Below are 15,875 nucleotides of genomic sequence, written 5' to 3'. Positions count from 1 at the left end.
TACCGCGTCCATTCGAACAAGGCCATTGGGACTGGAGTGAAGAAACTAAACAATTAGTTTTTATAAGGTCAAATAAATTGCAATTCGTGCATTTAATAAATCTTATTTTTTATGATAAAATATTTAATGAACACCCGCTCAACCAGCTTGGGTTTGGAATTTCGTACTTAGCTTGTTATTCTTTGTACATATTGATTATAATGTTTAAATCTAACAACGTTACATAACAAAATGGTAATAAAATATTTTAAAAACGTTAATTATCGCTAAGTTATAACTGTTGTAATTTATTTAAAGAGACGCAGAAGAGTCCAAAGAAATGGAACAGGAAGTGGGGCTTCAAATCATTCGTAAAATAGAATTTAAGTACGAAGTAGATTTACTGGAAGAGGTAAGATTTTCATAGCAACTTTTATTGTTTATGGATAAACATAATTGATGTAATTACACAAAAATGTTTTCGCAGCAATGGTTTAAAAAGCACTTTCAAAGGCAGCTCAGCGAAAATGACGTCGTGAAGTTACAGGTACCTCGTAGTTTTACAATTTTATAAAAAAAATTAAGACACCCAAGTAATAACGTAAAAATTACGGCTCGTTTACACTTTAGTGTAACTTATGTATTTATTATATCCCTTATTTATGTTGCGTAAGTCAGCTCTAATTTTTAGCTCACTAAGAAGCTGTCTATTTCATTTTTATTTTTCCATGTTTGCAAGTGGCTTGCAGCTACCATCGTCACGGGTAAGACTGGATGTGTTATAATATATGTCCATAAGTCAAATTATTGTCGTTGAATCGATATAAGCAAAGCTATGCTTGATTTTAAATTTAATTACAAAAAAACAAAATCACGACATTATCCGGTAAAAAAATAATTTTATTTAAATTAACTAAAATTATAAGAAGTTATTAAATGAGCCCTGAATTAGATAAAGCTAAAAAAACAAACTGCTAGTAGCAATCTACTGATTAAAAGTATAGTTAATTTAGTACTCGTGTACTATTAAGTTATTACTCGTGTAATTAGTGCAACATTTTGTCAATTTATTTGTTGTGGTAAATCTTGTTGGTGTAGTGTATTTTCTGTAAATTTCTCTATGATTAGACTTCGGACAATCCATGGAGCAACCGCCAAAGTGACTAAAGAGCTTATCGACCACCCAATCTGGTGGAATATCTAATCCATTGAATTGGCAAGTTGGAGTGATAGAGGGCGGGCTACATTTCCGCTGGAGACTTAAGTTTCTGGAGGAGGGATCACAGAACGGTATGCGTAACATAAGCCGTCGTCTTAAGGGTGGGCAAATGACCTTTCTTAAGGTCATCGGAAGATGGTGGATATAGGCCGCCTCCAACTGGTTCTATTGAATCTATATACAGCAGTGTTCATCCTTTACCGAAGAAAGAAGGACATGAGTGCCGCCACCACATGCTTTAACAGCGGGCTGACCGAACATAGTGGGCGATACTCCCCCGTCTGGCCGCGCGCATACCTAAGGCGTGATACAGCGGTTTCGGTAGTACTAAAACAGCCCTAGCATAACTAAGTAGATATGTTTTCTGTGATCTTCCTCCTCAAACCCCTGAAGCTAAAGACGCCAATGGGCAAATTAGTATAAAAATAAAATAATAGTAGATTTGGCCATCTTTCACTTTTCATTTTATTTTATTTACACAGCTTCTAACATTATTTGTTCATATGAACAATATCATTTATGACAATGAACAAATATAATGAAGTAATTATAAATATTGAATAATTGACAAATAGCTTTACGGATGAATAAATAAAAAACGTATAAATTAAAGTACGGTCGAGCGTATGAATAAATAAAAAATAATAATAAAATTGATGAAATAATGCTTAATTTATTAGTCAACTATTTATATTATAGACGAAATTTTTTTTTCAGGATGTCACAGACATTGTTCTATTTTCTGCGCCAAAATCAATTGTTACCCGAGATGTGGTTAATGTATTACATTTACCTACAATGGAAAAGTTTCTAAGAGCTTTGATATTCTATTGCCAATATTATTTACAGGTAAGTCGTTTTTATTGAAGGTGAAGGCAAGAATAATTGATGTTATCACATAGCTAATTTTTTTTTAATAATTGCTATAAATTCTTTCTTTCTATTATATAGCTCGCTTATTTATAAAAAAATTATCATTATTGATTATGTGTAATTTTGTGAAAGTAAAATTTGATTCAATAGTCGGTGGTAGCGTTAGAGGACTGAGACTTGCGTCGTAGGTAGCGTGTTCGATACCCGGGATGCAAACTTATATTTTATGCATTAATTATATAAGAATGCCGTTGCACACAAGTTTCTAAAGTATAGGCAACAGCGTTCTTTGCGATCGCGAACCCGCCTATCAAGTGAAAAGAAAATAGAGAGAGAATCTAAATTGCTGCAGTATATATATATATATATATATATGTATATATATATAATATGTATACAATAATAATTTCAGTAATTAAATATGATCGGTTAGGCTCTTTTTTGTAGATTTTTTACGAAAGTACCGTTTCCTATTCACAAACGATCTTATTCATAAATTCCACTCTGGAAATACTCTTTATTTGTAGTCAACCTAGAACCGCAGTTTGGTGGATGGATACCAATCCTTAAGTTCTGCGTTTGGTATAATCTAGCCTGTGTTTTCAGCGTAACTTAGAAACAATATCAAATGCGCCGTATTCTTTATTATTTATAACAAATTACGTTTTTAACTATTAATTTAATTTAGCTTTTAACAAAACAATCAACGGATATAAAACTAAGTAGAAATTTTCAATAAATATCAAATCTATCAATCTCTTTGCGTCGTGTCCTTCTCTATTGGAAATCGTGATTCTTTTTGGAAAGTCTGTTCGCAATCTGTGCCAGTCTTCAGCGCGTAAATTGCTTCAGCTACTGTGGTATCGAGCGTGAATCGGACTTGATCGAACCAACCTCATGCGCCAGTCCAATTCAGTCCGAAAACAAATCAATCTGAAGGCTCTTTATGAATATACTGTATTTATTTTACAGTATGAAATTTATCATAATTATATGGTTTTAAAAATGAATTTTAATTAATTTTATGAAATAGATCTCCTCAGAAATGGCTGACCGAATTTTAGACTTACACTATAAAATAAAAACGAAACGCAGTTACGAAATCGAAGCTGTATATCAAGAAAACCTTCAAGACCTACGCTTGTTATTGGCAAAGGAATACTGTTCTTTTATTCAAGGTAATTTTCTGTATTGCAGTAAATACTCCCAATCACCCACATTAAGACTGACTGTGGATGTCACAAATCTTCCGTGTTTTAAAGCGGCTTTTAACTTCAGATTTTTTGCGATTAGCATAGTGCGCCATTTTGGGAAATTCAACCTACGAACGATGATGACTGGTCCGAATAAAACACAGCTAATAATACAATTAAATTATAATATATTTTTAATAATTATCAAAGGAATAAATATTAAAATTGTTTTAAACGGAAGTGAACAGATATTTGAATTACGTTATGATAATACAATAATTTAATCATGTTGTGTAAACTTGAACTTTTTCTTTACGTTTTTAATGATGTTTACATAAACAGATTTTTAATCTTAGATATTTGAATCTATATGAATGTTTATAAATATCTTATTACATGTAAATCATAAAGAAATATTGATTGTTTATAATTACTAGTTTAAAAAGCCGGGCTAATACGACTCACGGTGATATGCGTAAACCCTGCTCTTGTATGTTCAAATGTCCGTGAAAAACACAATTTTTTTCATCTTCAAAATCTTGCTTACGACTCTTTTCTTTTTGATATCCAGACATTAACCGATATACTCGTACCATAGTAATTCTATTTACTTAACAAAATAACTTTAATAGGTAAAAAAAACTTAAATGCATGTAAATAATTTCTAATATTTAAATTGCAATGATCATTTTATAGCACTATAATGTATTCACGTTTTGTATTCAATATCTTTGGGGTTTAGAAAAAAAATGTCGCTTTCGCAAAAGCTCCTAATATTTAAGTAATGCTTCTAGGTGCCGGAGAATATGCTAAATATCACCACAGTGGAGTTGGCAGAAAATTATCTTTAACAAGAAGAGATAGTATACTTTTTGAATCTATTTTACGCTTTAGCATTCATATAGTTTGGGTTGCCCTCGGCAGAAAATCGTTTCAACAGATCGGTAAATCTTTTTACGTTTGTAGAATAATTAATTTACCCTACTCACGATCTAAAAAATCAATGATCTACAAATCTTTTAACATATTTTTCATTTCTTTTAAAAATTATCCAATTCATTTTGATATATTTTCAAGATTTTCTTATACATCATAAATTTTTATTACTATATATCAAAACGTATTAAAAGAAATAATTATTTATTTCAGAGTTGGAAATACAACGTGTGTTCAAATCAAATACTTACAACGTAACGAAACATAGATTAACAACGGACTTTGAGAAACTAATTAGTGTTACGGAGCACTCTGTCCTGTACGGTAGCTGCGAGCGAGAGGAACCCACGCTAACAATACATTCCCCTCTGTTAAACGAGATCACGTGTAGTAAAAATGCAATCAATTATCAGTTATTTGGAGTTGCCGATTTTGAATATCCCGAGTAAGTATTATATAATCAATTATAAATAAAATAAATAATACTGTACAACAATACCACATATCTCACGCACTCGATAAAAACGTTTGCATCTCTTTTTTCTAGAATGGAAATTAATTATTGTATGTTTTACCATAATTTAATATTAATAAAAGCAAAAAATGCTGGATTAAGTAGGACTCTGCATTCTTGATTCTCCTATCAGTTCTAGTGCTCTCTTGAGTACGTCACGAGAAGAATGCAAGAAGAGCAAAATTGAATCAAATTGTGAGGCCTTGTAATGGCATCCTTTAAATTATAATAATCATATGAAGGGCTCCAAACTTGTCTCAGAAAAACCCAAAACCAATTCAATAGAGTCTACATTTTGTGATGATTTTTTTTTATTTTACACGTGCAAATTGACTTTTCATACTCACCTTTGCAATTGCGAATTGAGTAGGTATTCCATTGAGTACAGCCACTATGTACCTTCACCGTCGCTGTATGGCGCGACCTAAAGAATGCTTTGAGACATGTGCAAACCTGTAAGCGATGAACGCTCATACTGCCCCGTCCCTGAGGAGAAAACTCTACCCTTCTCCCTTCAAGAAAAGAGAAGCTGGACGCTGGCTCTAGCTTACGCGGGCAACAGACGCCTATAAATCCTTCAGCTAGTGTTTAAGAAGATAAAAAGCTCTTAGCAGTCCCTTGCAAGGAAAGTCTTGTCTTTGCCTCCGTATTCAGCCATAATTCGGCCGGTAGGTGATTAATGTCCCCCGCAGCCCAACCCCTACCGCATGCACAATGCGACCTTGCGTATAGGCTCAGTGAGAAGAAAACAGTGCATCACAATATCGTCTCTCTTCTCCTTTCGCAACCCTGTCTTACTGAGGAAACAGCCTACTTTCTCACCTCTCAAATGGGCCTATCAATTGTATTCAGAACTGCCACTTCGGGTGAAGTCAGCGCCTCGTGCTGACTATGTATGTACATTCGTTTGTTTTACCGTAGACCACGCTATGGTGAAACTAATAAAAACCTAAGCCTCGAGCCAAGACAAAAAGGGAACCTGTTCCAAACAAAAATATAATCCAAAATAAACAATATTTTAAAAGTGTTCGTACATTTAAAAACTGTTAACTTTTCTATTGCAGTCTGGATTCCCGACTTTTGTATTTCAAAAACATTTTATCAGCTTCTGAGAATCATCTGGAGGACCTAGGACTGTCTATTGGAATTATTGGCTTGCCTCGTTGCCGTTTCGACATAATGTTAAGAGAAATAAAGAAACAAAGTGCAAGTACTTCTTCGTCCAGCGTACGTAAAACCACATCACGGTAAAAAAACAATTTTTAAATTGCTTATATCAGCATTGCAATAAATAGAATGATACCCACAGTTATTTTTGTACATACTTTATTTTAATGCATATGTATTTGTAATAACTAGAAACTATAAGTTTGTTTCAGACTATCTACCAGCAAATCTTCCACTGTAAGAAGTACAAAGAGTACATTTCTTAACTTGCCTCTGTATCCCGACATAAATCTACCTTTAAAACGTCTTGATTCTAAGTAAGATATTTATTTATGGCTCCAAGCATTAATAATGATTTAATAACGTCCGTGTGATCTTACATACATTGTCCTCTATAATTGTTATGATCACAAAGCCACGCGCTTCTACAACATTGATAAGATGCAGAGAATATTGTAATCATTTAGTAATATGGCTTTTTATGCTCTATCCGTTCCCTTCGTTGAGCCTAATATGATAACCTGATTAATACTATTTATATTTGGGGATAATAAAACTTTCATACATACACATGAATCCAGGTTAATATTCGTTTTTTTTTAAATGTAGGAAATGTGAAATTCGCAACTTATTACTATTTTGTTTTTAATTATAAGTAAGTATTTACTTGATTTTTGTTATATATTTTACTCGTGGTTTAGTTGTATTTTGTTATATTTAAACTCAAAACTGTTATTCCCTTAAAGCCACTAAAGTATGACGTCAATAGAATTATTTTTTTTTCTCCTGTAAGCGATTATGTAAGAACGTTAAAAAAAATTAGCACGTATGAGACAGAAGAGAAGATTTTTTAACAAAAAGCACACATTTATTGATTTATTCTTTGGCACAAATAACGGAGCGATATCACCACATACTATATTTATTCTGTATTTCCTTAAAATAGGCTCAAAATTTTATTTAATATTTCAGGAGGATTTTACCAGATGTGTTCCCAGGTACAATTATACCAGTTAAATTCCAGAGAAATAAGCAGCATTTGAAATGGTTACGTTACGTCGCAGCCAAAAAAAGAGATGCATTGAAAAACAAAGCACAAATGAAAAAATCATGATTTTCTCTGCACAAATCCTTAGGAATAACTTAGTAAACAAGAAAATAAAATTTTAGAGCCATGAAAACTTGACCTTTCGTTTAAATATCAAATCATAAATTCCTTCAACTTATCATGTTCCGACAGGTTAAGTGGCCGAAACTAATTTTCCATAGTTCAATTATTATACCTGAATACTTTTGAATATTTTATAATAAACCTTTCGTAATAGGAAAAACCTTTGAGGCCATTATAATTTTATAGTCTATACTGTGTACCATTACTGATGATAAAATAACCAACACCGTAATATTTTTTATTTCTAAATTTCACACATGTTGAGCTTGGTATTAACCTGATAATAAATGTAACCGCCCACATTTGTAAAAAATATATTTTTGCCAAACAGTATGTCTAAGCCTAAATACAAAAAAAAACTATTCAACTAATATTCATTGAACTTCGCAAAATCAGAATAACGCATACAACTGTTAGTATAACATCTTTTCTTTGTTAAAACCTTTCAGTTTCCGTTGCTATCAACTAACGCCTTTTCAGTAAATGACCTATCACATTGAGATTATTTACGTCAAATGTAATTTTATTATGTAAACATCCGACAAATAGTGATTTTTTTAAAAAAAAAATATGTGAGACAAACAGTTGTATAAATATTTTAAATTTTTTAGTTTTTATGATTTTTTGTGCTATGGAGGCAAAAAATAACCTTTTTCATGTGAGTATTAATAATGTGTGTGGGTAAGTATTTATTCTGGAATAAAACAAAACTGTAATAATATTATAGTAAAATACAATAAATAACGTAGTGCATTTAAAAAAGGTTATCATATCATATCACGAAACTGCTCCAATCACTGTTAAAACTTTCAGAGAATTAGCGAGCCGCAGTTTGGGGGTGCAACAGTCTTACAAGTCGATTTAACCACCGCTTACGTTGCACTTCATTACAGGGTCGAATTTCTTCTGACTCGTCAGGAAATTGCGGTGGGAAGTAAGGCCTAGAATGAAATTGTTGTTAAATTCTATAATTTTGTGCTTTCTTTCAAAAACAAATGCTGCATTTTGCCACGCAACTATTATAACATTTTACGATTATTTACGCCACGTGTACGCTTTCTCATATGTAACCAAATATGTTATTGAAATGAGATACTACAGGGATGTCTTCGAAGAAATTGTTAACCGCTTCTGTGGATCGTTATTTATGTATTAAGAAAGAACAATTTTAAATTCAGAATGGCATTGGATATAAAACATAATTACAACCATCTTGACGCAGTGTTAATAAAACATCGCAACATAAAACAACAAGCAACCAATGATATTTGACTTACGGCTAAATAATACTTACATCTTGGTTTCCTTTTTAGGTAGCACAATATCTTCGTATAACTTCAGAAGTCCAATGCCTGATTTTTTTGTTGAACCAGTACTTTTCGAGCTAGGGCTGGCACTGTAAGTACTCGTCGAAGACCTTTTCGTAAACAGATTACACAAAACGATAAATAATAATAATTGTTGGCTATCCATTTTCGAAGCTCAAGCTTACTAAGAACAATATTGTAAGACTATATGCGGATTAATAAAAAATATCTCATCTAAACAAATTTATGTTGAATCTTATTCATTATTTAACAAAATTAAATGTCTAATTTTACTTCTCATCTACGAAGTTTGAATCTGCAAACAACTTCCTCCGTTGCATAGAATCTCATGTTTTCTGATTTTTTTGAGATTAAATATAGAAAAAAACCATAAACTGGACGGAAAAAGAAAATTGTTAAGTTAAATATTGTAACTATTTATAGGCCTGTTAGAAATAACGACCATTCGTTATCGTTGTTATAAATAAATTCAGTTGTAGTATTTTTTTGATACTAGTACAGTTACCTGTAAAATGCATATTTATAAAAATTGTAATCAATGTTTTTTTTTTTAAAGACAATTTATTAATTTTCTTATTCACTAAGTTAACCTTTCATGAGATACATAGACTTGTTATTGAAGATAGGTTAAATAAATAGCAGATGACAGAATAATATAAAAGAAAAATTAAGGTATCCTACTAACTTTGGATAGTATTACGAATACTTTTATGTCAAGTTAACGTCTATATTTATGATAAATTTATATCTCTTACATTTTGTGTACATTTATATACACATATTGATAAAAACACCTACAAATTTTCAAGTAATAAGAAATTGCTTATTGTAATAAAACGCTAAGTTAATGTTTAAATAATTGTGTGTGAAAAATGCGTAAAATACGGACATGGAGGCTTTTGATTTTGATTTGGATGAGCCCGTTGGCAGTGGTTTAAGCATTGTATCAAAACTTGATCTGGGTGCTCCAATGATGCCTAAAACTATACCAAGTTCACTTAATGTTTCTTCGGGACCAGCCACTGCTTGCATCATGTATAATGCTCTTGCGGAATATCTGTTGAAATATTAATAAGGGCATTGAATCATTTTTGAATACTATGCGATTATTATCATTTTTAAACTTAACCGAACCTTTTTATAAGATAAACGAATGCTTGTTATTAAACTTACGAAATCAGAATAAAAAAAGAGTTGATAAGACGCAAAAGTGTCGTTTGTTTTAGGCCACCTCCATCCTCTACTAAACAGCTAGACTGAGTAAAATCTCCAAGTCATTCAAAACAGTTTCATGCCTTGCCATGCGTCTTGGTACATATAAAATGATGACCTGAACTTAGACTTGGAACTGCCAACGATCGCCCAGTTCTTAAAACTGGCATCAATTCATTACTTTGACTCTGCTACTCAACACACAAGCTCGCTGATTCAAGTTGATTGACACACATTCGAACGCAGCGCCGTCCTGTGACCGAGACATGCGCTTGAATCTCCTGATCACGCGACGATAGAAAGGCAGACATCATACAAAACATTCACAGCTATTTGAAAACTAAACGTCAGAGTCGAAATCAGCTCGTGTATGAGAGGGGTCACCAATCCCCGATCATTCTAGACAGAAGCGTTACTGGAGTTTCTACCAAAATTTCTTTTTCCAGCGCTTAAACCTTCCTCAGTGGTAGTAATGTTAGCCAGGTAATAGCTACTGACTACATCGAGGTTCGACCGACGTGTGACGCCCAAATCGTCCCCTCGCGGTGGCTCTAGAACCTTATCGCTCCATGGAACGTCCACCGAAGTGATTTAAGAGCTCGGCATCCTCCCAATCCGGTGAAATTATAGTATGTAGCGGTCCGAGCGGAGGCTTCCTAGGAAGCCCTCGAACTTCGCTACGTTAAAAGAGATGTTCGCCCCCCTTCGAACCCACTGAATTTGCAAATGACATTTGCAAGTCGGACAAAAAATAGAACAAAACAGACTATTATTAGAGAATTATTCTGTATATATTCCATCGATTAATCAAATTAGAAAATAATACCATTTACATTCATATTTTTTTTTCTTTTTATCAACTAAAGCTTCTTGTTAAATATCACTATCTATCACCTTGAGGTATTTTATGTTAAACGTAATTTGATTATACAAATATAAGATTGTGACTAATTGTACTATATAATAATTAACCTAAGGTTAACTTACTGACAATATTTTATAACTCCTAGACCCAATACGCGATAATCTATATCTCTGTGACAAAATACTTCATTCATTAACGGAGAACGGGTATTTAACTTCTTATCATGACGTAAACAGAGGCCCAGTAAAGCGTCACGTTCTTCTTTTGCCATCTTTGCTATGTACTCTGTCCGCAGAGTGTGTTCAACTGCGTTAAATATCTCAGTTTTGAATATTCGATTAATTTCTAATTCTGTGAATATTGAAAATTATGTACAGAATAAATTAAATATATACAAACACGAAAATCTTACAAAATCCGCAATTTAATTTATTTATTTGGAGAGTATAAGTAAAGCTTTTACATGAATCAATCTGCATTCGTGTAAAAACTTTAAAGAAGTGAACGTGTTCACTTATCAGCCACAAGCTATGTTTGACACTTATTCCCAACCACCCGATTACATATTGCTATATATAACTTACTTTATATATAACGTGATAAATATAACTTTTTTGTAATGCGACGGCCAATAATTCCTGGAAGTACAGTCTACAAGGACAAATAGTAAACAATAATATTAATAATCTGAATGTTTCAAAACCTTTTTTCTCGCTATATTATCATTACGTTATTATTTCTAAAACTATTTATTTCTGGATACGGTATACAGTACGTTATTTGACAGCAAATAAGTTGTGCATTTAACCCTTTATAACGTAAGCAAGTAAGCAACTACCCTGTATAAATATGTTGTATCCAAATACCTACCAAATAAACATACCTCTAAAAATAAATAAATTATTTGAGAGAGAAATGATTAACAACAAGAAAATTGCCAATTATCTTTCCTGCAAATGAGGTAAAACCAATTAGGTCTTTTTTACTATTGCAAAAACATTAGCTAGCTTAGAAGTATTAGAAATAAAACTAATTATTGGGAATAAAATAGTGTAGTTCTAAAAGTCAGAGACACGGCAGTAGTTTCCCGTTCACAATCTTTGCATTAAAATACACACCAAAAACACTGATTATGTATTGCTTTTTTTTTCAAAAATATTTTTTACGAATCAATTCAGCTCAAATTGCTTATGAAATGCCTTATATCATTTTATTCAGATATAATTTATACCTTACGGTATCATTTTAATGTACGTTTGTCAAGTAACGATTATTATTAAATTAACTAAACTTGTAGGATTGTTATTAGTTAAGAAATGTTTACAAGATTAAGATACGCTATGAAACAATGTGATTGATTAGGGAAAGGGTATTTCTTTAGACAAATAGCTACCATTTCGATTGAAGGGAGACACGTTTTATGGATTTCAGTTTTCTCGCAATGATTTCCTTTGCGATTAATGAGCAGAGGCTATATTCATCTCGCAGAAATGTACCAATGATCGAACCAGCTGCCTAATATTGTAAACTTAATAATTAGACTATTATTATCTGAACCACTAGACCAGTGCTCCGCAACCTTTTCTCATCTGAGGTACACTAAAATCTTTCGTGACGTGCCACTGTGTCTTAAATACAAAATAGGTATAATAAAAAGAGTAAAATTTTAATTTATTAATTTTTACCGTGGTACTCTTGTATCCGATCTGCGGCACTCCGGTCGCGGAGCACTGCACTAGGCTACAAATGCTATTATAACATAAATATAAGTTGCCCAAAATTTTTAGGACGACTTGACTGTAATGATTTCACTTACCTATTTGATTGAAAGACTTCCTTCCTAAAGCCAACCAGACTATTTGCACACACATACGGAGTAGAGTTTCAAAAAATCGTGCATCTTTGTCTGACAACGACTTTCTTTTTTTCTCTGGGCCCATATGATGAAATTTACGTGTGTCGCCACCACCTATGAGAAGTTCCACAATGAATTTAAAACCCAACACAACTGTTTCTCCAGTAAAGAGTTGTCAGACTTTAAAATAAAGCTTTCGTCGACATCACTTATGTCAGTCGGGTCATAAGTTTATCAATAGATGGCTTTAACAATTAGTGTTAGTCGATTTTGATATATCTTAGTAGTCCGAAAGCTCGAAAGGAAGTCAATCTGGCTAGGCTGGCTCCCCGAGGTGGCCATCGCACAACAAATCTAAACAGCCATGAACCAAGCTTTAACACGTGTTATACAAACCGCTTTAACATATTAGCAATTTTACTATGACGTCATATATACTTTTAGTTTTGACATTTGCGGGAAATATTTCTTTTGCGCATCATATATGTATATATATATATATATATATATATATATAGAAACAAAGTACAATACAAAAAAAATACACGTAGAACTGGTAATAAACGCATGAAATTTATAATTTTCCCATTACATTTACTCAATGTTCTTTAACTTCAATTTAATTACAATTAATTAAAGCGTTTACATTATTTTTCACCATTACGTGTAGCATTAATAATCATATTAATATGTATGCCATAATAAATAATCCTAAAAGTAATCGATACAAACCAATAAGCATGGTGCTGTATTCCTTAGCTACTAGTAATCGCAAATCAGACAAATTATCTCGAAATTCATTTTCAACTAGTCTACACTGCGGCGTGGAAACTTTTGTTTCTAGTTCTAAAATCCTTTTTGCCATTTCGTCTGAAATCTAAAGCATATTTTTAAATAAAACTGTATTTATTTATGAGCGTACACGATAAAGCGACAATAAATATTGTCTATAAATTGCCACAGTACCTGTAAATAATATTGAGAATAAATAATAAGCGCCCGTATGAATCTTTCGGTAGTAGGCAAATGGAGCATATTTATAAGCATGGGACTCAATAAATTGATCGGCGCGGTGTACAGAGCAATATCCTTTACATCCTGTGAAATAAAATTATGTTCAGACCTAAATGACAAAACATAGCGGGAGTAAATTGTTGGTCGTGTACATAAATATAATTAAACTATAAAAGATTAACGATGTACATGTAGGTGTTTGCGACGGTTTATATTTTAAAATCTAGATTCCTTAATAATTGTCCGAGTTCTATTATAATGTGTCAACTATTTTTAAATAAAACCAAAGTTGCTAACTAATGTAACACTTTCCTATACCATTAGTGGCCAAACCGTGCACTTGGCTGATCTATGGAGCGCCCGTTACAAGATTACCGAAATACTATTTCGAATTTTAATTTATTTTTTATGTATATTATACATTATTTATATTACATTTATAATAAACTATGTTCTAATTACTATAATCATTATATTAGATTATTGTTAGGTATAGTTTTTAAATTTTAATCTCTGTCCTATCCACTCAAAAAATAAAACAACCCTGTTAATTCTATTTTACAACCTCCCCACGAATTGTTACGTTGATTATAATTTTTTTATGGCAACCATAAAATGACCATAACATTTTTGGAGCCTCGATCGACCCCTATCATCTTTTGTCCGTCTCAATTTCTTTCATTCTTTTCCCTAATTTCTTCCATACTTTACTGATTATGGTTTATTGAAACCTATATATTTTTATCGACATGTCATCCTTACTATAGTGCTACCGAAAGTGCTGTACCGCGCCTGAGGAAAACGCAGCAAAGTGATGGCTGAGGAAAAACAAGCATGAGCGCGGTATGAGTGTCGGTGGCACAATGAGAAATAAAATATCTTTTCGAATATACGCCAAACTACCTAACATTAACAATTACAATACAGTTGCAATTTAATATCTTATAAGCACTATAATAAATAATTTATAATGTTATTAATTATAACATATAAAAATTTTACCTGTATCGTGATTACTTCAGGTTGACCTGGCTTAACTTTTCTTTGATAGCGACGTCTGAACCGAATCTAAATTCAGAAACGGAAACACGATCAATACAATTGCATTCATATTTAAGAGGCTTCAAGAAACGTTATAAATCATATGAGCCGTTAGTTAGGTAGAGTAGCGAATTCTGCGCCACTGACATCGCCATCCATCCTTATTCGCCGACACTTAATAGATCATATACCTGCAGTTTTTTATATGATAAAGAAACATGATATATATATATTGGCAATTTATAAGCGCAAAACGCATTTTTAAAGTTGAATAAAGCTGTAGACTTCTCTCTGTAAGTGTTAGTCGTTATAATTTTTTAGCAGAAACATTTTTTTAACTTTTATCATTTAAAAAGATAAAATGCTTTCACATCATTCAAATTTAATAGCGAATTTAATAACAAATAATAAGCACCCAAATATTTAATGATATTTTGAGATCAACAGACTTCGTTTTTAAAAACACTACTAAACTAAGTTGAGGGGGCGATAACTTTGTAATCTTTCTCACTACCGCGTTAGAACTGAAGTCACTTTCTCCGTGTGGCTGTTTTTTGTCAGAAATGGGCTACAAGGACATCGAATGCTAATACAATTCTTAATAATGCTTACTCAACACTTTAAGGTCTAAGAAATACACGTTATCTATTGTTAAATCTATACATTGATTTCTTGCCACCAAAATAAATACTTTTTCAACAACATAAAAAAAAAACTATACCTGCTCCAATAAATCAACATCGTCCCTAAATTCTATTGTTCCTGTAAGCGCTTTGGTTGGTATTTGAATAGCTTCCACTGGTTTTGGAGGTAGATCACTAAAATTTTAATTTCAATATTATATATACATTACTTATTTGACTTATAAGTATTGATTTTTACAAGTTATCGTAAACTTATAGGTTTTGAATACTAGTTTACTAAAATATTGTTAATATTGATAAATAAAGTTAAAAACAAAAATTAATACACCCCTTACCTAATAAATACTAAAGCTTCTGAATTGTCATCCCATATCCAATGACCATCTTCATACAAACCTCCAAACATTCCTTCCTCGTCTTCGTCGCCCATCTTATTAATGTTTTTAGAACAACTTTTTAATAACTTGTATTTATAAATTAATATTACCAAAGTTTTGGTTAATAACTTTACATGTATAAATAAATGTATACAAATACTTAAAAGTTAATGTATAAATTGACGCACAAATATCCTTGCATAAATCGTCAGAAATGATTGAAATATTTTTTTACACATACGAATATTAAAGAAAAGTTTTAATATGTTTGTAAAACGGTCTAAAAAACAAAACCCATAGTAATTATCTCAAATTTATACAATTACAGAAAATATTTAAATTTTACAATTATGTCTATTCAGAACTAAAAATTAAAAATTTTGCGACTGTCTCTAAAACACAAAATTGAAAAAAAACAATAAAATTATATAAAAAATATATAAAAAAACCCTTTAATATCACTATACGTAGCATACCAATAGCGTAC

The 15,875-nt window shown here is 31.9% G+C and overlaps 2 protein-coding genes across 2 annotated transcripts; one reads left to right on the top strand and one right to left on the bottom strand.

Moving 5' to 3' along the window:
* The first annotated feature begins 319 nt into the window (after window positions 1-319).
* Window positions 320-7,011, top strand: LOC137928966 (protein phosphatase 1 regulatory subunit 36-like). The gene is made up of 9 exons (XM_068771972.1): window positions 320-391; window positions 467-526; window positions 1,916-2,047; window positions 3,105-3,249; window positions 4,059-4,208; window positions 4,414-4,645; window positions 5,779-5,961; window positions 6,094-6,198; window positions 6,854-7,011. The coding sequence occupies exons 1-9, from the start codon at window positions 320-322 to the stop codon at window positions 6,993-6,995; spliced, it is 1,221 nt and encodes a 406-aa protein (XP_068628073.1). The 3' UTR covers window positions 6,996-7,011.
* Window positions 7,012-7,869: 858 nt separating this feature from the next.
* On the bottom strand, window positions 7,870-15,441 carry LOC137928965 (protein phosphatase 1 regulatory subunit 36-like). Its single transcript, XM_068771971.1, has 10 exons — window positions 15,347-15,441; window positions 15,089-15,185; window positions 14,329-14,394; window positions 13,279-13,410; window positions 13,045-13,189; window positions 12,274-12,426; window positions 10,580-10,808; window positions 9,270-9,437; window positions 8,347-8,469; window positions 7,870-7,993 (listed from the first exon to the last, which is right to left on the bottom strand). Exons 1-10 carry the CDS (start codon window positions 15,439-15,441, stop codon window positions 7,870-7,872), a joined length of 1,332 nt encoding a protein of 443 aa, XP_068628072.1.
* Window positions 15,442-15,875: the final 434 nt, after the last annotated feature.

This window comes from Battus philenor, unplaced genomic scaffold (genome assembly GCF_028537555.1).
Source record: "Battus philenor isolate CCGP_79_NKW_IND1 unplaced genomic scaffold, ilBatPhil1.0.hap1 SCAF_4, whole genome shotgun sequence".
In the NCBI taxonomy this organism is placed as follows: domain Eukaryota; kingdom Metazoa; phylum Arthropoda; class Insecta; order Lepidoptera; family Papilionidae; genus Battus; species Battus philenor.
This window is presented reverse-complemented; position numbering and strand designations above follow the sequence as displayed.